The following is a 20,711-nucleotide window of genomic DNA, read 5'->3' as shown; positions in this document are numbered from 1 at the left end:
TAATTTGGGGCTTTACCGCCCATTTTTACAAATTGTAGTAAATTAAACTAGAAATGAATAACAACATCTCTTTATATAGTATAATACCTTTTATTAATCATAATAATTATAATATTTCATGATTTATCAATCTGTATAGTGTAAAATAAACTTACATAAAGGTTTTTTGTCTCTATTATTCAAAGCTAAATCAATTTTAAATTACATAAATTCTACCTAACACACATGAAAATTATCCTGAAGAACCGAATCCTTTTTCTCCTCTATCAGTTTCATCTAATGACCGAAGTTCCCTGAGTTCTGGATACACAATTTTTTCACATATTAGTTGTGCTACTCGATCTCCACGTTGAACGATAAAGTCTACATCAGAATGATTGAATAGGAGAATACCAACGTTTCCGCGGTAATCTTGATCAATTACTCCAGCTAGGATTTTAAAAAAAAATATATAACATTTTATTTAGTGATTAGATTTTATAAGCATACCTCCAACATCAATAAAATGTTTCCATGCTAATCCTGATCTCGGTGCAATTCTTCCATATGTACCATGTGGTACCACAATTTGTAGATCGGTCTTAATCAATTCTTTTCCATGTGCTACTACAATATATTGGTATGCACTTTTTAGATCGTATCCAGCCTCATGTTGACTTCCTCTAATCGGCGTGTATGCTTTATCGGTTAATTTAGAAAATAAAAGCATCTAAAGTTTTAAACAATCATTCATTCATAATAATCTTTATTTAATTTAACCCTAGCTTCATTTACTAATTTTATCATAGCATCATTCGTTTTTTTGTCTAAACTTTTTTCTAATTTTTTTTCTAATTCATCATTCATTAACGTCATATTTATTTTATTTTCCAAACTAGTGATACATTCTTTGAATGAGTTATTTAATTCAGATTTTATTGTTTCTATCGTATTTTTTGAAACATTAGTTATTGATTCATTATGTGTATTTAGTTTTTTTTCTAAACTATCTTTTAAACCAGTCTGAGTTTCTAAGATAGAATTTTTTATACTATTTTCCAAATCAATTAATTTCGAATTTAAATATTTACTAACTCCGATATCATTGAAATGATTTATATGATGACCAAAATAATCCATTATTAATTTAAAAATAGAGATCTTAACAGTGACAAGGACTTCTTATATACTAAAACCAAAACAAAAAAACTATATTATACGAGTTTACGCACTTCTCGGGTAAATGGCGAATACTCAACTATGCGGTCGTGTATTAACATACAATAAGCACTAACACCAGTTAAATTATCATCAGCTTCTATTTCTAAACGTAAGTCAATTGTAGAAGAAATTTCAGAATCGTTTTGTTTACTAACATCTAAAACAATAATTGGAGCATTTGATAAAAACAATTTTGGACTTAGTATCGGATTTCGAAGTCCATTTTCATAATATGATTCTTGAAACGATGTATACATATTATATAATAATGTAAAATCGTTGTGCGTAAAATCTAAATTTAAATTATCATAAGGATAAACATTTGAGTTCAGAAACACTTTAATATTTTTCAACTTAGAATGATCAAATTCGCTTTTGTCTGCAGTTATTGAATTGTTACGATTTTTTTGGAGGCCTACAATGATATAACGAGGTTTTTCCAATTTCGTTGATGTTTTTAAATTCCATAGTACATTTTTCGTGTCTCCGAGTTCAGGGTAAGTATATGTTTCAAATGATCTAAATGGTATAAACAAATGTTTTTCTTTTTCAACTATTTTCATTAACTTTAGACGCTGGCTATCATCAACACTAACATGAGGAACTTTCCAAACAATATTCTTAATATTCACACTACCTGTAGTTGCATCATCACTTTTTTTAATCAATGCATTTAAATCACTATTTGATCTAGTTAATATGAGTTCTATTCGTGAATTTAATAAAAATTTTCTATAATGCTCAAAAAAGCCTAACCAGTATTTTAGTGGTATACATGCTGTAAAATGACCATTTGTGTCTGATATGGATGAACTATTTTTGAAAGTCCATCCAGCATTTTCATAACAATAATAATTATCTGGTGTACTTGAAAGATATCCTTTGATAGAACTTGTAATACCTAACATTCGTGAACTATCTATCTCGATACCATTTAATTCTAAACGAACTTGTTCAAAAAGAAAAGATAATCCATTATTACCTAGTTTTACTTTATCTTTATCTTCAATGTCGCCTTCGATGTATAAAAAGCTTTCATGTAAATATGGGTATACATCAGTTTGTTGTACACATATCCTAATTTCATCATTATTATTAAAAGCTTTAGTATAAGGAATATATGAGTGAAAATCAAAATTAGTTATTTTCGAATCTGACACATAACCCATATCAACTTCCAAAATATCATTTTCAGGCATTTCGATTACTTTTTAATTCAAATCCAAGTTGTCTTAAAATATTTTTATTTTTTGACGTAAGATTTATACGTAAGATTTGTTAGATTTCGTTTTGGGAATGGAAGATTTTTTATGTGACGGTTCCTTTATATCTAATATTTTGTTTTGGAAATTAAAAAATTTCAACCCCATTTTATGAACCGTACCGTCTAATATGAAAAACTGTTGTAATTTTTTCACCTAAATTCTTTAGTGGTCTTTGATCCTGATCAACTAACTTTACCGTTATATTATTTATTTCATTTGTTATCAATGGATAATATATTAAGTTGCTAGGTGCTTCAACAATTTTTGATCCGTGTACTGCTGTAGGGTAAAACTCATAGACTGAGTGTGAGGGTTTGTTACCATCAAATGATCCTTGAGCAATACTACATAATACTTTTATTGAATTAATCATACTAATATTAACAGTTTTTTGAGATTCGTGTAATTTATTCGGTTCTAATTCCACTTCATCAAATCCTAAAACATGTCTTAAACTGTTATCAATAGTGAAATCGATTGTTTCAGAACAGTAAACATATGATTTAAATGTATTGATGTTTGGAAATATGCTAAATACAATATTTGGATGGGTTTTTTTAATCATGTTTTTAATATATTCATTTATTTGACTTAGTTCATAACACCCTGGTTCTATTTCAAGCTTTAAGATTTCTTTATCCGTTTGTTCACTCAGAATGTGTTCATTACTTTTTGAGAAAAAATCGGAAGATTTATTAATATTACTCGTATATGATTCCGTGAAATATTTAGATAAATGTCTTGGATTATGATCAATAGCATTCTTATCTGATTCTAGTGAAGAACTACTGCTTACAGGAACATCGCGTTTATTTAATATTGTATTGTTCTTTATAATTATTCTCAATTTATTATTGCTTTCATTAATATTAGGAAAAGAATTATATGTCTGAAGATTTAATAATGCTATTTCTGAGTCCTCAGCTATAGTTAGTGATGGAAAAAAATTTGTTGATAACTCTGTAGTGTTACCTGATAAACTTATTGTTGTTGATTCATACATTGTAAAAAATCAATACATAAATGACCACAAATAAATGTATTATAATTTTGATATTTTGAGTAATTATATAAAATATTGTACCCTTTAAAACGATTTTGGAGTTCAATTGGTGGTGGTAAATTACCAAAGCTATCAAAATACCATATGTTGTTATATTTTTTAAAGTAAGCAACCCAATGCGATCCTTTTTGACTTATTCCAGCAAGGTTAATAACCGCACATTCGTTTTTAAAAATAGTTTTTTGGTAAGCTGTCACGTGAAAATACACCACGGAAATGTGGAATTTTTAATTGTGCAACATGTTTTATAATGTCTTGAGAGGAAAGAGGTCTATTAGGTAGCATAGTAATTAGTTTTTTTTTTCTTAATATTTCTTCTTTTCTTCACACCTAAACCTGATTTGTCTAAGTATAAACCTTTACCATTACGAACATTCAAATATAAGCCTTTACCAATTTTTTTCGTTTGTCCAGTTTTAGAATCTTTAACAGCTTTATAGATATTTGCTGCACCAGACGCAAGACTACCGAGGGCTGAAAGTCCTGCAAATATTGGTATCAAAGGTATAGCAGAACCCCTTTGATTTGGTACCTTAATTTTTCTAACTTTTTTAGACTTTCTTCGAGATATTCTTTTTCTTACTGCTCCAACTAATTTACCACCTTTTTTAGCTTTGCAACAACCCATACCAACTTTACGTTTAGCTTTCATAATGTTAGTAACGGTGTAGGCTGCAGCTTTTTCCCCGAATGAACTATCTTTTGCTTTCACCCTATCCCACGCTTGAAATTCTAATTTTTTATCAGCTAAATTACGGTTTGTTACGTCTTTATTTTTTAAATACGCTATATCGTGGTCACGACAAGCCTCATCAAGAAGATTTATAGGTTTATCACCTCTAGCCAATCTTTTTTCAAGTTTTGTTCCAGGTCCACAATATTTATAACCTGGTAAATGTGCTTCGAACGGAAGTTTATTTATTAGTGTATTAACGAGACCTTTACCGGTTATACACTTTTGCACTCTTGGCATTTCCTATATATACTAAGTATTTTTTCTTAGTTCACAACTATTATATATACAAAAAAAATGCGTTTTATAGAACAGAATAGTAAATTAAATATTAAAAATATAGACACAGAAATTTCTAATAAAGCAATCTCAAGACATGGACCTTTACTACCAGATAGTATCCGATGTATTATTGTTGGATCTAGTGGCTCTGGTAAAACAAATGTAATGTTTAATCTTCTTACACATATAAATGGTTTAAAATTTGAAAACGTTTATTTGTATACAAAAACGCTTAACCAAGAAAAATATATTTTATTGAAACAAATTTTTGATGGTCTAGAAGGAGTGAAGCTGTTTATTTTTACGGAAGCTGAAGAAGTAGTTAAACCACAAATAACGAATCCAAATTCTATTTTTATTTTTGATGATGTGTTGTGTGATACTCAAATACCCATTCAAGATTATTTTAGTATGGGGAGACATTTTGGTGCTAATTCAGTTTTCTTTTTAGTTCAAAGTTATTCTAAAGTTTTAAAACGATTGGTACGCGATAACTGTAATTTATTAGTGGTGTTCAAACAAGACGAACGTAATCTAAGACATATATTTAATGATCATATTTCAACTGATATGGATTATCTAGATTTTCAAAAAATGTGTATTTATTGTTGGGGCTATGAAAAATATGGTTTTCTTGTTATAGATAAAACTAGAAATGTTAATGATGGTCGGTACAGACGTGGTTTTGATGTCTATATAAGCTTGGTGTAAACTGAAATATTTTTTAGTTTGCTAAAATGTCAGAAAACAAAATATTACTTAACAATTTGGTAGAATCAAAAAATAATATTAAGCGGAAAATTATGGAGTTAAAGCGCGGTGTTTTAGATTCTGAATATACATTTAACGAAACATTTAAACCGATTATAGAACCACTTAATATACTAGTTAATGACAATAAAATGAATAATGTTATTGATGAGGAATTATCTGTTACAACAAATGAGGAAAACGCTGATCCTCAATTATATGAATTCAACAATTTTATGAAATTACCTCCAAATAGAAGATCATATGATCCATCTTATGGTATGCGTTATGATAATATTGATAATCAACTAAAAATTGGTAATTTCCCAGTATTCATTGCCAACAATAAAATTTATGTAGCAGACAAAGACTATGATTGGACCCCAGGTCTATGGTCGTTACTTTGTGAAAAAAACCCTAAATTAACTACACGTCAGGATTTTAAATCGTATTACAAAATATTAGATGCTACAGAGGTTCACTTAAATGTTAACGGAGGACCTAAATCTAGCCAATCCTATAAATGGACTTTTATTGTTAAGCCCTATTATACTGAAAAAATGTTACAATTGAAGACAACAAAAAGAGCGAAACTTGATGTCAGTTTTATAGCTTCAAAGGCAGCGGAAGCTGCTCATTCAAAAGATCCAATCACATTTGAAAAACCTACTGACTTAGAAAAGTCAGACGATTTTAAGTCAAAAGAAGGATCTGGTATATTATATAAGAATGTACAACCTAATACACAAATCATTTATTATGATAATCCAAATGAATTAGTGTCTAGGCTTGCTCTTTTAATGGCTTCTAAAGAGGCTGGGAATACAGGTGTAAGTAATGAAATAATATCAATAATTGAAGAACTTCGTGAACGAAAAATTATTGTTTAATTAAAAAAAAAATATATATATATAAACATTACCACTCCTCCTCTATACAATTATTTTTACTTTCTTCTAAAAAGTATTTTTTTAATGAATTTAAATTTAAATTAAAAAAAAGAAATGGTATTTTTTTAGAATTAATTATTAATAAATCATATTTTTTAATTATACTATCTACTTATTCATCTATCTCTTCCCAGCTTATTTGTACTTCTTCTTCTTCTTCTTCTTCATCCTCTTTTTGATTCAATAAATCCTTTCTATACCTATAATATTTTAATATATGGTTTAAAAAATAGAATATGTTTTACATTTTTTTATATTACCAATAATCAATTTGTTCATCTTCTTCAACATCATCCTTATCTTCTATCTTCAACTCCTTAAAATATTCTTTAATCAGCTCGATTTTCTCTTTATGTTTTAAATGGTCCGGGATCCAAGGAACATAGTCGCAACATATTATCATTTCCAAGTTATAATTAGAAATAGTTTGGTTTATAAATTGTTGGTCGTTGTTACAAATCATTATGAACTGTAAAATAATGTAATAAAAATTAAGGTGATAGAAAAAAAATTATTTCAACTAGTTTACATATTAATCTATTATGACTTCTTTAAGAGATATAGCCAACGAATTACATAGATCAGCTAGAAAAATATTTCCTAGACGTAAAGTTATTACAAGGTTCATGGATGAACTTTGGCAAATTGATTTAATGGATATGCAGGCGCATTCGAGGAAAAATAGTGGTTTCAAATATATTTTAGTTGTTATTGATACGTTTACTAAATACGTATGGTTAGAACCTTTAAAAAATAAATCAGCAATTACTATAAAAGATGCGATGATGAAAATATTAAAAACTCATCAGCCTAAATTTGTTCAATCGGATTTTGGATTGGAATTTCATAATGAGAAATTTCAAAATATTATGAAAAAATATAACATTAAACATTATTCAACTTATAGTAGTATCAAGGCGGGGATGGTAGAACGAGTGATTAGAACTTTAAAAAATTATATTTATACAAATTTTACAGCTCAAGGCAGTTGGGACTGGATAAAAGCATTACCAAAACTAGTAAACAGATATAATAATAGTAGACACAGAACAATTAGTTGTACTCCACAAGAAGCCAGATTAACTCCTCATTCTGTTACACATAAAAGTTATTCTAGCAAAAGTTTAGAGAAAAAACCAAAATTTAAGTTAAATGAAAAGGTTAGAATATCAAAATATAAACACATTTTTAATAAATCTTACACGCCAAGTTGGACTACAGAAATTTTTACTATTAGCAACATTTTAGAGACTAATCCTATAACCTACAAATTGTCTGATGAGAAAGGTGAGCTAATTTTAGGATGTTTTTATGAGCAAGAAATTAAAAAGACTATTTACCCTGATACATATCTTATAGAACGTGTCTTGAAAAGATCAAAAGGAAAAATGTATGTAAAGTATTTAGGACTAGATTCATCTCATAACTCATGGGTGAAAACAGAAAATATTGTAAAATAATTTTTATTAAAAAAAAAAAAATACAATTTCTTTATATTAAACTATTAAAAATAGTAACTTAGTTATATATTTAAAAATTAAAGATTTATGTGTCTAGTTGACTAATATAAAATGTTAAACCAGTTAGGATCTTGTAGTTTATATGCTGATCTTTCAGAGCCAGCGAGGAAGATTTTATCCAGTCTACACTTCATTTGTACCCGTTCATCTCTATTGGGGGTTGAATGATGGATGCAATTGACAATACCCAATACCGGTCTAGAAAAAATGGTAGACTCTATCCGTTCAAAGTGGTACATATTTAGTTTTTTATGACCACCACATACAGTACGTTTAAATGTAGGATTTGATGCCAATAAAGACAAAACTTCACGGTTATCGTTTATGGTTACTGCAGCATTCATATCGAATTGCTCAATGGATGGATGTAGAAATATTTTCAAAATATCATTTATGACTACGTAATCCGGTCTTCTCCTAACATAGTATGTACCACCTGCATGTTCATTCCTCCACTTGCGTAGCACAATACGTGCATTGCCATCAAGTATATGACCGATGGGATATACATACTTGGCACCATTATCTATCGTTGGTACAAACGATGGAAATATCTCTTTTAGTTTTTCATCATCAAGCTCTATATTATGATAAAATAGTATGATATCTGTTTCTGAAACGTCATCAATTGTTTGATTAAAATCATCGTCTGTCTCAAAGATAAAAATAAGAGCTAATTCTCCAGGCATTGCTGCAGTTACATTGAGTGAACGGAATGTTCGAAAAATTTCCAAGAAACGGTTGAATCGCGCCATCTAAATAACAGAGTTATTTAAATAATTTTTTTAACATATAAAATTATTTACATATTTAAATTTTATAATGTTCATAAATATTTGTAGTGACCATGTGCTATTGTATCTATCCCATTTTCCAATATTATTCGCTTGTCATCGCTTGCACTAAGTGCGAGTTTGTAAATTTTTTTTGAATATACTTGATGTTTTTCTGATTGAATTGTGTTCATAGATTGATATGTTGTTGTATTGTTCTGACTAAAAGTGTTTTGACTAGAATATGCTTTTAAAACGCTGATATAATGTTCCATTTTCATATTTTTTTCAATCACATACTTTTTTACTCCTTTTGCTTTCTTTGTTTCCTTTCCTCCAACATTAAAAGCATACAGTTTCGGTCGCAAGGTTACAAATCCAAGTAAAATCAAACTTTTTAATTCATCTTTAAAGTAACCTGGTACATTCTTCCTCCTTTCTGAAAAACATGGATGATCTTTGGGAAAATTTGATGTATCGAAATATGGTGACAAATCATTTGTGAGATCAGTCATAAAATCGTCTGTAATAATTTCATAGATTAAGGAATCTGTATCGGAGTAGCATAATCTAATGTTGCGACCATACTTAGGCTTCATTACATTATAGTGAAAATTATACATAACAGTTTTGGAAATATCTAGAATAGCTAATCCTACATATATGGGTTTATCAAATTTAAGTTTTTCCTTGAACATGTGTATAGCCATTAGATTATTAGAATAAATTGTACGATCTTTAAAACTAGGTTTTATCATTAAACGATGTGCCTGTCGATCAGTTGTCACCAATTTCATATTCATACGTTTTCTCACGTTTTCCATACATTTTCCAAAAACAGAATTGATAGCGAGTTTCCAAAACGCTTTTTCAAACTCATTTGTTGCGTTTCGTCTCATTTCAGTACAAAGTTTCACGTAGGGTGCCATCCATTTCTTTTGCTCGAATTTAACAATTCTATGTACTTTTGTCACAACTAATCCGTTTGCGATAGCTTGCTTCAGTGAACGATAATGTACAACATAATTTCGTTTAGGATTAAAAGTAGTCATCAATTTTTTCACCTTTGAATTAGGTGGGAATGTAAATTCGGGTAAAAATGGGAAATCGTTATGATCATTGTGTAAATGCTCAGGGTAATCAACATCAACTTCTAATATATAACCATACTTTAAATTGTTTGGTATTGTTGTAATATCTAATGATAAATCTTCTAACCATTCGAAATTACGAAAAGGTAAAACCGATAGCATAGCTTTCCCATAGAGGTTTACACAGTCAAAATATGTAAGCCAAGACGTGGGTTTATCAGGATTGTAATTAATTCCCTCGACATTAGGGATATTAGCTTTTACGTGTCGTTTAACACTGTTACAGATACCTCCGCGAATACCGGTTTCAAGCATGAGATGCATATCATAATCTTTTAGCCTTTCAAGTTCAACATTAGTAAATTTCAACATTGCTTGGAATGCGAATCCTGGAGCTGTAAAATAATGTGATGCATCAAGATGAAATGTGTTCATACAAAGATTTCGAAATGACTCGAAAACATCGGCTAATATTAAAATATCAGTCAACAGATAGTGATCAGAATATTCACCTAAAGTTTTTATTCTAAATGTATTCCAAACAGTTTTCGCATGGTTATAATCTTGGTTACTGATTTCTTCATCATTTAGTGAGTTGTAAAAGTGTTTTTTGGATGGTAAATAAGTCTGTTCAAGTTTATCCCAGTTATTCACGTATTCGTAGGGGAAACAACCTTTACGACATACTAAATCTAATTTATCTATTGAAAAAAATCGTAATGTCTCTTTAAACCTAGATTTGTCTTCGGCTAAATTATTAGCAAGCGTACTTAAAGGCTCTGACATAAATCTAAACGTATCTATGAATTTTATTTTCATAGTTTTGGAAATTTCTTTGCTAAATGAAATATATTTTTCACTCGAATTAGGAATAACATCAATTCGTTTGTTATTTATTCCTAATTGATGTACTATGAAATGACTATCGTACGCTAAGTTATGAAAATAAATTGGAATGAAAGTTACATTTTTCAACTTGAAATTACAGGTCAAACATAATACATTTCTAAATTTACCCGTAAAATGACAGTGATCTCTAACTTTTATGGTATTGATAAAAGATCGCTTACATATTTCACAATTGCTAGCGTTTTGAAATCGATTTGTTTCTTCACTAGTTAAAGGATTCATTGCTATGTTTGTCTGATATAATTTATCTACTTCTTCTCCGACTTTTATAATAGCTTCCATAAATTTTTTGGCAGCATTTTCACCTCTGTAAATAACTGGTTTTTTAGGTATTTTAAATTCATTAACTAATTCAGGTGGAATGGTTGTGTAATCAATTTTAACATAAAAGCCAAAACTCATCGGTTTGTGTTGAAAAGTTTTAATAGATTTCTGTTTTTCATTTGACTGTTCCATAAGAGGTTTTAAAAAACATTCAAAATCTGCATAGATCACTATTGGTACGCGTTGAGTAGCTATATAATTTGTAAATTTGATTACAGAATCATCATGATCTTCAAGCATAACTGGTCTGCTTAATTTATGTTGAGAACAGAATTTTTTATGTTCTCGTAGTCCTTCAAATCCCCATAATTTATTCTTACAAGGTGTGTTGTTAAAAATAGTAAAACATCGTTTGCAGATATTTATTTGTTCTTTGTGTTTAGTTCTTTGAGACCTAATAAGTCTTGAAAAATTGGATATAAAGCAATAATGTTGTCGTGAAGTGTTGCTAAGTAAAAGTAAGTCAAAATGGTTTCGTTTTTCAATATCGGAAACTAGTATTGGATAAATTAATGATTTACTGTCTAGTCCATATATGTTAATGGAAACATTATTGATCTTTGCAAATTTTCTTACTTCTTTAATCGAAGTTGGGAATGTGATACACTTGAAATCAAATTTATTTTTAGTCTCTAAATAATCAAAATATTTTTTAGAGAATTTACTTTTATTATTAGGCCTATCAAACTTAGACAATATTGCATACTTAAAACATTTTTCGTCGTTATTATTTATGTTAACTATAGCTCTTCTACCCTGAATTTTTTGTGGTAGAGGAATGTATGATGAACCTTCTAAAGGATTTACAACATTTATGCGTAGCTGTATACCATCAATATTTCGAAGAGACCAACCACTACCTTTAGCAATAAATTCACTTTCTTCCTTCAAAAGTTTACCATATATATTATTCAACAATACTGTAAAATCGGATCCTGATGTTGTGAATGTGTTTTTTGTTTTAAACGAAATATCTTGCAACTCAAAAGTTAAAACATTTTCATACACACAATCCAAGTGAAGATTAAATTTAATTGAGTTATTTTTACACGCTTCCTTAATTTTTGGTAAAATAAATGTAGTAGCATATTTGAAAAAAAGTATAAAGTCTAGAAACTTTAACTTATTTTTTAAAAAGAAAGTTTTCGACCTGGACCTAAATCTTCCTATTTCTTGTAAACCATCACCAGTTGAACTCAAACGAATGTTTTTGGTAATTTTCATGTTTTTTTTTTTTTTTCAAACTAGAAATATAAAACCAAGAGTCACATAATCATATACAAATACAACAACAACAAAATTATTGATAAATTTAAATATTTTCTTTTATTGTTTTTATTATATTGTACATTTTTTTTATTATTTCATCATCTAATTTATTTTTTATTTTATTTTTATAATTCTTTCTTCTCCTAGCATGTTTGCTAGGCTTGTCTAGTGCTTTAATTATTTTTATTTTTTCTTTAGGGTTTAATAAAAGTGTGGAAGTTTGTTGTGCCATACCTTAACAGTTTTTGAATGTGTTGACCTTGAGAGTGGTGAGGACTGTAACGATATTCTAAAAAAAAAAAGAATCATGATGTTCATTCTTCATACTATTTTTTTTTTTAAAAAGACACTCAATATTTTCCATCCGTTGGTGACATAATTAAATTATATATTTTTTATTAGCACTGCTATCAAATAAATGACGCGACTTAAATAAAAAAGTATGATTTTAAAGAGCACTACACAACTGGAGTAGAAAATTAGAACTGATAGCTTAATTTATGCATCCGTTGGTGACATAATTAAAATATATATTTTTATTAGCACTGCTATCAAATAAATGACGGCGACTTAAATAAAAAAGTATGATTTTAAAGAGCACTACACAACTGGAGTAGAAAATTAGAACTGATAGCTTAATTTATGCATCCGTTGGTGACATAATTAAAATATATATTTTTATTAGCACTGCTATCAAATAAATGACGGCGACTTAAATAAAAAATATATTTTTAAAGAGCACTACACAACTGGAGTACAAAATTAGAACTGATAGCTTAATTTATGCATCCGTTGGTGACATAATTAAAATATATATTTTTATTAGCACTGCTATCAAATAAATGACGGCGACTTTAATAAAAAATATATTTTTAAAGAGCACTACACAACAAGAGTACAAAATTAGAACTGATAGCTTAATTTATGCATCCGTTGGTGACATAATTAAAATATATATTTTTATTAGCACTGCTATCAAATAAATGACGGCGACTTAAATAAAAAATATATTTTTAAAGAGCACTACACAACTGAAGTACAAAATTAGAACTGATAGCTTAATTTATGCATCCGTTGGTGACATAATTAAAATATATATTTTTATTAGCACTGCTATCAAATAAATGACGGCGACTTAAATAAAAAATATATTTTTAAGAGCACTACACAACAAGAGTACAAAATTAAATGTCTTTAAGTAAAAAATTATTACACTTACATAGCTAAGAATGATATAGTACTGTCGAAAACACTTCACTAGCAGGAGACGGTGTTTCCACTGGTAAAAGACGATCACAGACTGATGTTTAAAACACACGACTAGGCAGTATTTATGCAGTCGAAAGGAGGTTATTCTCCTCCTCATATTATAATTTTAAAGACATTCACAACATATACCACTTCTATAGTGTTATTAAAAAAAAAATTAAATCGACCTCGCATGGAGAATATAGTTAAACGTCTATAGCAGTTAGGTTCCTCAAGGATTGTAACACGCAGCGAGTCGTAGGGTTTCTGTGGTCTGTGGTTAGTTCATTGAATCGTATTGATAAATTTTTTTTTATAGCTATTGTACAATGATTGTTACAATGTTACAACTGGAATGAATAAAAGAAGGTTAATTATCTTTCTCATATTATTATTTCGAAGACACTCTACATGGTATTACAAAAAACAGAATCACCCCACTCCGTACATATTTTCGCTTAAGTTATTTTTACCATGCAAATTTGAACGTTAGCACTATGGTGGGATATTTTTTATTTGTCAAGATTGGTATAAATCGAGAAAAAACATAAACATCAGAGTTATATTAACATTAGTTGTGTGACAGTACAGTTCGAATTTATTTTACAAACAAAATGTCGATTCTGGAATCATCCGACGAGGACTTCTTCGCAGTAAGTTAACTAAATAATAATAATAATATGAATGATATAAAAAATGTTTTTAGGAGACCTCACAGAGAAATGATGAATCAAGCTCGTTTGATCCACCACAAGTGAAGAAACCCAAAGTAGTTAGCAAAAATATAAGAAAACAGTCAAAAAACAACAAAACGGTATTATTTATTTATATACTTTTTTTTTTTTTTTTTTTAAATAGTAAAATTATGTATTTTCAGTCAACAATTTTTCAAAAAGCGTTAAAGGATGCAGTTATTTTAGATGAAGCGTACTATGAAGAATCGATGCTGCTTTTACGTGACAATAATCAAAAATGTGTCATTAATATTAAAACACCCAGTCCAACGTCTTATATAATTATACAAGAATATTTGGTAAATGATGTATTAGGATTATCCTATAGTGAGAGGTGAGAATTTTTTTTTTTATTTTGGTACCAAAACGTAGCATAATTAATTTTTTTATAGATGGCGAAAAGTGAACCGATCTGCTAAAATTGGTCTTACAAATAATAAGGCGAATTCTAAAATCAACAATTTATTGAAAAATCTATTTGATGAATTGGGAGAAAAATTTTTATCAGATGAATCTCGCACAGTAAAAATGACAAAGGAATGATATTATTACAGCTATATCAACTATTTTAAATACATGATGGTGGAGGTTCTTTTCATAATAATAATATTAATATTGTATGGTATTAACGTAATGATATATTGTTAAGACAAGTTATATTTTTTACTTATATACCATTGTTTTTTTTTTCAGTAGTATAGCAGAGGTATAATACCACCTGTTATATTTTATATTAGTATCATTATAGTATTAATATAAATTAGAAATCATTATTTTTTTTTTCAGCAGTATAACAATAATAATAATGGTGGAGAACATTTCATTATAATAATAATATTGTATGATTTTAACGTAACGATATACTGTTAAGATAAGATTATATAGTATTACAATAAAATATTTTAAATTAGAAATCATTGTTTTTTTTCAGTAGTATAGTAAAGGTATATAATAATAATATTAATGTTTATTCACATGTGAAGAAAGTTAACTAAACTCGAACATTACCCACATAAACCGCATAAACACAGATCACGCAGCGTATAGAATACAACTAACCACAGGGTTTCATTGACGCGGTGTGTCTTGTTCAATGAATCGTAGTAATTTTTTTGTGTAATGGTTGCTATGACTCAGATGATTTTATTTATTACAAGGCGAAACTGTTTCACTAAAAAGTAAGTGGAATTTTTTTTTACTATCAAACTTAGTGTATGAGTAAGAGCTGTTAGTTCAAAATGGACAGCGATTCCTATCCATCGTCTGCTAGAACGGTGAGGCGTTGCAAACGACGGCGGCGACCGCGTAAAATCCGAACACAACGGCGACGGATAGGTTCTTACACATCTCTTGAGACTGATACTACCGCATCGCGAAGTCGATCGGTAAGTGTTAATTCCAGTTCTAGTTTTTTTTCATTACCACCCCTACGTCAACGATCGCTCTCGTCGACTTCATATTCTCCTTGGAGCTCGAGTAGCGACGTGAAGTCTTTTCATAGTAAATCAACACTGTGGTTGGAATGTAAGTTTTTTTTATTTAACCCATCGTTTCACACAGAGCACATTTTAAGGTTTTTTTGTACTATACAATTTTTTTAAAAAATAAACTTATAGTTTTTTTTATTTTTTTTATTTTCTAATAATAGTAATTACAAAAAAAAAAAACATATTATCAATTAGTAGTGAGTAAAAAGATACATATTTCTTTAAATGATTCAATGTTCTGAGTTTAACTAGTAATTAATAATAATGGAAAAAGTTTAGCAATCGTGTTCTTCAATATAGGTTTACCAACGATGGGTTAATAAATGAATATTAACATTTTTTTTTTTACAAAATAAGTAACGTACTTTTTTTATTTAGCGGATACAGATGACGAACATGGAATTGGAAATTGGTCTACATCAGAACCATCAATAATTTCGCTAGCAGATTCATGTAAGTTAATTTTTTTTTTATTTGAAATAAAATAATATTTTCTTCTTTTTTTTTTTTAAAAAAAAGGGTCATCAACAGATGTTACTTATGAATCGGATGCAGACGTGTTACCTCCACTTCTGCGTCTTAATCAGCCAGCTATTGAAACCATTTGGCTAACTGATTCGGATTAATATGTAAGTTAGTTTAATTTTTTTAATTATTGTTGAATTAATATTATACTGTTTTTTTTTTTTTAGGGTTTTTAGGCAGGTATTTATTATTGTTGAAAACATGAACGTTAGAGATCACTGTAAGCTGATTTTAAATTAGTAAAATAAAAAAATATTTCAATATATTTTTTTTTTTAAAGGTTAACAGATAGAGTTGTTGGAAATTATTGTCATGTGTACTCTACGCTATGAGACTTAAATGTGAGTAATTATATATATATATATATATATATATATATATATATATATATATATATATAACACAATTGATTAGTTAATAGAATGTTTATTAAACACTTTTTAAATTCACAATACAATTACATTATTTAATAAGATTAATAATACTTTAAAAATAATCCTCGTTCACTCAGATTTTGTTGAATTTTTTATTCTGTAAGCGCTTGGATCGACGAGCATCTGGCGTTTTCACAATTAATACTGAAATATCATTTTCTAAGTTTTGATTAATTATTTTAACACTATTTTTGGTTGCTTCAATAATTATATATTTTAACAAACGACACTTTCGACAGGAGCAGCATTCTAAATGTGAAGCCATTATAATACCTTCTTGTAAGACCGCTATTTCTAAACTAAAACGAGTGAAATATTTTTTTAAATAATTAGCTTGTATACGTTTTCCCTCTCTCAATACATATATTTTTTTTTCCTTTTCGAAATTATACTATAGTTACTAGAAGTTCTCGCATAATCAAATTTATAATTTGATCATAATTAATTTTTAATTCATGGATGAATAGCGCATTTGTATCCGTTGCAAACATTTGAAAATCATAGTTTGCGACAAAAGCCGTTATGAAATCGATACGTCGACATTCACTTGAAAAATTATTAACATCATTAAGTATAGCTGAATATATATCGTTAAAAGATTTTTGATACAACTCCAACTTATTTAAGCGTTCAGTTATATGTGCTTCAATACAATTTGAAATCATCTGAAGTGTTAACAAATTTATACGCGTCAATTTCATACGTTCATTTTTATTACGTAATATCACTGAATCTGTTTTAGGGTTAGTAGTACAACTAAAATCTGAACCTAATTGTATTCGCTTTGCATTGTTTTGAATTGTGTTCACAATGTTGTTGAATATTTGAAATTCCATCAGAGTACGCCACTGTTTTTCATCAAGAATTAGCTGGTCTTGACTATTTTTATAATCTAAATAAACAATAATAGATAATTTTTTATTTAAAAGAATACCTACCGAGATAGTTCTTCAAGATAGCTATCAATCCACATCCTATTAAATTTATCCTAGAAAGTCACGCCTTAACCTACTACGCCACTGCGTCTACAATGTGAATTCATGGTTTTACTAGTATTTAAAGAGTTAATTTAAATGTAAGAATGTTGTAATAAATTAACATCTTTTTTTTTTTATTTAATAGGTTTTAAAATCAATGAGGTGAACCCTTCACTAACCGAAGATAACCACAATCTGGAGACCATCTTGCATGCTCGATCCAAGGTTCGTCGTTCGGCTCCCAAGATCTCAGACCTTGACGACAATAAAAACATGAGACATCATCATTTGATCCATCACCAATATAAATAAAACCGGCTTCACTCATAAGTTCTCGCTTTGAAATAAGTAGTGTATTACTACATTTATCAAAAGTCTTGTTACGCGTTTTACAATCTAAATAGTCTAATGTACAAAAAACATCACATTCACTATTATAATCATCCATTATTATACTGTTTAGATTGAATTAAAATGACTATCATTTATTTGAAACATGTTTTTATATATGATTTATTTCTTCCACTTCTTATTTAGTAAAACACTCAATGTTACAAATAATTTTCTATACTAAACAATATATAAGGTTAAACTATAATTTGTAAAAATGGGCGGTAAAGCCCCAAATTACTACTACTCAAGCCTTAAATAATTCTATCCAAGACTTTTTACAAAATATGAGGTCTATCCAAACAAAACCAGGAATAGCTAGAAAAAGATTGGCAGTTGAACCAGGAAAAAGTGTAGTGACAATTTCTGAAGATAGTGACATGGAACAATTTGAACCACCTATTCAATCAAACTACGTGCCTTCACCAAGCTCTTCAGATACAGAAGAAGAAACTGTTCAAGAATCGACACAAATATTCAGTGTTGAAAAATATGTAAAAACATTTAAAAATATAATTCCTGTCAATGAAAGTAAAGAAATGTATGTTGATGATTGGGTGTTAGTTAGTTTTTAGCCAGACAATAAGAAACCTTCCTGCAGTAAAAATATGAACTTTTTGTACTACATTAGCCAAATTATAAAGAAAATAGATAAAGCCATTTTTGAAGGCACTTTTTTAAGATCAAAAACAACCAGGGATCATAAAGGCATGGTGTATGGTTTTCCAGAAGTCAGAGATGTTTGTGTTTTCAAAACTTCCCAAGTTGTAGGGAAACTTGAAAAACCTGTTCCTTACGGAAGAGGACTGTTCAAGTTCAACTATGTAATAAAGATATAACATCGACTTGAACCTAAACCATAAAAATTATACACTTCTTGCGTACACGTGTTACAACAACGATGTTGTCATCTTCAGCGCTAACAACAGACTGAGTTTCTCACTCTTATGCTCGAAAGGCCCAGACGCCGTTCAACTATGATTGCAAATCAAATTCCTAATCTATTTGTATAACCTAAGTCATAAATTTAGTTGAAATCATAGTTAAACTTGAACGTTTGAACTGTGATTAAAAATACATTTTTTGTTCTATTTGTATTACCACGTCCAAAACTGGGAAAGAAACCCTTAAGACTGACAAAATTAAATTTAAAAACTGTATTTTAAATGTGTTAAGTTTGCCTCAATTGTTATGTTTATTAATTTGTTTATTTAAATATTAAGTTTACCAAATATTACCAAGAAGGTTTATATAACATATATATTTTTTTTTTTTACGTAATAAACAATCTGTATCAGTTATACTAGACACAATAAGAATATGTGATAAATGTTATAAAATCATGAAGTTTTGTTGAAAGAAGCCACCCATTGATAACACTTTCTGTTAACTTGATATTAATTTAATTTAAGAGATCTCGACACCAATTACGCTTCAGACGTCTCGGAGGATTACCAGGTATTGTAGGGGTGGCCAATTTTTTTATTAATGGATTTGGATGATTATTTAGGTGGCTATGGAATCTTTTGTAAAAGATTTTTGCTTCATCATTTATTGTTTTTAATTTTAAGTCGGAATGTAGTGTATGATTTGACACGTAGGGTGGAGCATTCGTTAGTTTTCTAAGTGCAATATTTTGAAAGGCTTGGATTTTCATTATGTTTGACTTTTTCGCATAGCCCCAGAGTTGCAGGCCGTAGGTCCATAGTGGTTTTAAAAATGTTTTATATATAAGAAGTTTTGTTTTAATAGAGGTGTATATATTATTGGTTAATAAGGGTTTGAGCATGTGAAGACGATGATTCAATGCTAATCTTTTAGTTTTGATGTGTTGAGCCCACGTTAGTCTTTGATCTAGGGTGAGGCCAAGATATTTGATTTTAGGAGAGTAGAGAATTGGAGTACCGTAAAGAAGAACATTAGGACAAGGGGTATGTCTGAGGGTAAAGGTTGTATGAACGGATTTATCCTGGTTAACTTTAAACCGCCATTTTGTAAACCACTTTTCCATAGCTTTAAGGTGAGTTTGTAAATTAATTTACGCTATGATTGGATCTTTATTAATAGATATTAACGCTTTGTCGTCAGCGTAGTCAGCTACTGAGGTGTTGGGAGTAGTAGGCTGGTCAGAAGCAAAGATGTTATAAAGAATTGGAGATAAGATGTCACCTTGAGGCACACCAGCATTTATGGAAGCTATATCAGAAAGAGCGGATCAGTGGCGAACTTGAAAATGTCGATCCGTTAGGTAGGATTTGATGAGTAGGTAGTAAGTGATATTATGTTTACACCTGCTTATTTTGGAATAGAGTAAATACATTTTTCAAAAAACTTACTAGTGGATAAGTTAAGCGATCGTTGTTCATTAATCGGTAAGTTACATTGTAATATTATTTGGCCCGATGATCCCGGACCAAATTCCGGCAAAATATACGTTGAAACATTGAAAATGTGTCGGGAACACAAAGGAGCCGACTTCGAGCAGTCGGTAATTTATTTCCAGGATTTTTGGTATAAAAAACCCATAAAATGAAGGGCACTTATGGGTGCGTTCAGCACCGTTGTTTCACCTTAACGATATTGTGTAGGTATTTTTTTTTTTTTTGCAATAATATTTCACCTCAGACTGAACAGTGGTAGGGCCAAAATTTTAGATCTTTACCTAATCATGATAATTTTGTATACTTTTCCGTCCTACCCCTCCACTCCCCCGCATTCCCCTCCCCTCTTCACCAAATGGCCTTATGTGTTTTTCATCCAGGTTTCAGGCAATCGGCACTAATTCTT

The 20,711-nt window shown here is 29.2% G+C and overlaps 2 protein-coding genes and 2 long non-coding RNA genes across 4 annotated transcripts; 2 read left to right on the top strand and 2 right to left on the bottom strand.

The window, feature by feature from the left end:
• Positions 1-228: 228 nt before the first annotated feature.
• Positions 229-709, bottom strand: LOC126835122 (deoxyuridine 5'-triphosphate nucleotidohydrolase, mitochondrial-like). The gene is made up of 2 exons (XM_050567413.1): positions 490-709; positions 229-429 (listed from the first exon to the last, which is right to left on the bottom strand). Exons 1-2 carry the CDS (start codon positions 707-709, stop codon positions 233-235), a joined length of 417 nt encoding a protein of 138 aa, XP_050423370.1. The 3' UTR covers positions 229-232.
• A 484-nt stretch (positions 710-1,193) lies between these two features.
• Positions 1,194-2,399, bottom strand: LOC126835125 (uncharacterized). The gene has a single exon (XM_050567415.1). It carries the CDS (start codon positions 2,397-2,399, stop codon positions 1,194-1,196), a length of 1,206 nt encoding a protein of 401 aa, XP_050423372.1.
• A 13,158-nt stretch (positions 2,400-15,557) lies between these two features.
• LOC126835124 (uncharacterized) lies at positions 15,558-16,232 on the top strand. The gene is made up of 3 exons (XR_007685162.1): positions 15,558-15,635; positions 15,977-16,051; positions 16,118-16,232. It is a non-coding gene; the product is annotated as an uncharacterized LOC126835124 (long non-coding RNA).
• Positions 16,233-16,308: 76 nt separating this feature from the next.
• Positions 16,309-17,975, top strand: LOC126835123 (uncharacterized). The gene is made up of 3 exons (XR_007685161.1): positions 16,309-16,343; positions 16,404-16,464; positions 17,680-17,975. It is a non-coding gene; the product is annotated as an uncharacterized LOC126835123 (long non-coding RNA).
• Positions 17,976-20,711: the final 2,736 nt, after the last annotated feature.

The sequence above is a fragment of the Adelges cooleyi genome, unplaced genomic scaffold (genome assembly GCF_023614345.1).
Source record: "Adelges cooleyi isolate 19-005CV unplaced genomic scaffold, UGA_ACOO_1.1 ACOO_flye_CR_arks_rails_tigmint_CR_PRNA_224, whole genome shotgun sequence".
Lineage (NCBI taxonomy): Eukaryota > Metazoa > Arthropoda > Insecta > Hemiptera > Adelgidae > Adelges > Adelges cooleyi.
This window is presented reverse-complemented; position numbering and strand designations above follow the sequence as displayed.

Bases quoted from the DNA above. Each gene is read 5' to 3' on its own strand.
- LOC126835122 (XM_050567413.1), bottom strand. From the start codon at position 709: ATGCTTTTATTTTCTAAATTAACCGATAAAGCATACACGCCGATTAGA. The intron at 430-489 runs GTATGCTTATAA...TTAAAATCCTAG, and splicing joins ACATTTTATTGATGTTGGAG to CTGGAGTAATTGATCAAGAT.
- LOC126835125 (XM_050567415.1), bottom strand. From the start codon at position 2,399: ATGCCTGAAAATGATATTTTGGAAGTTGATATGGGTTATGTGTCAGAT.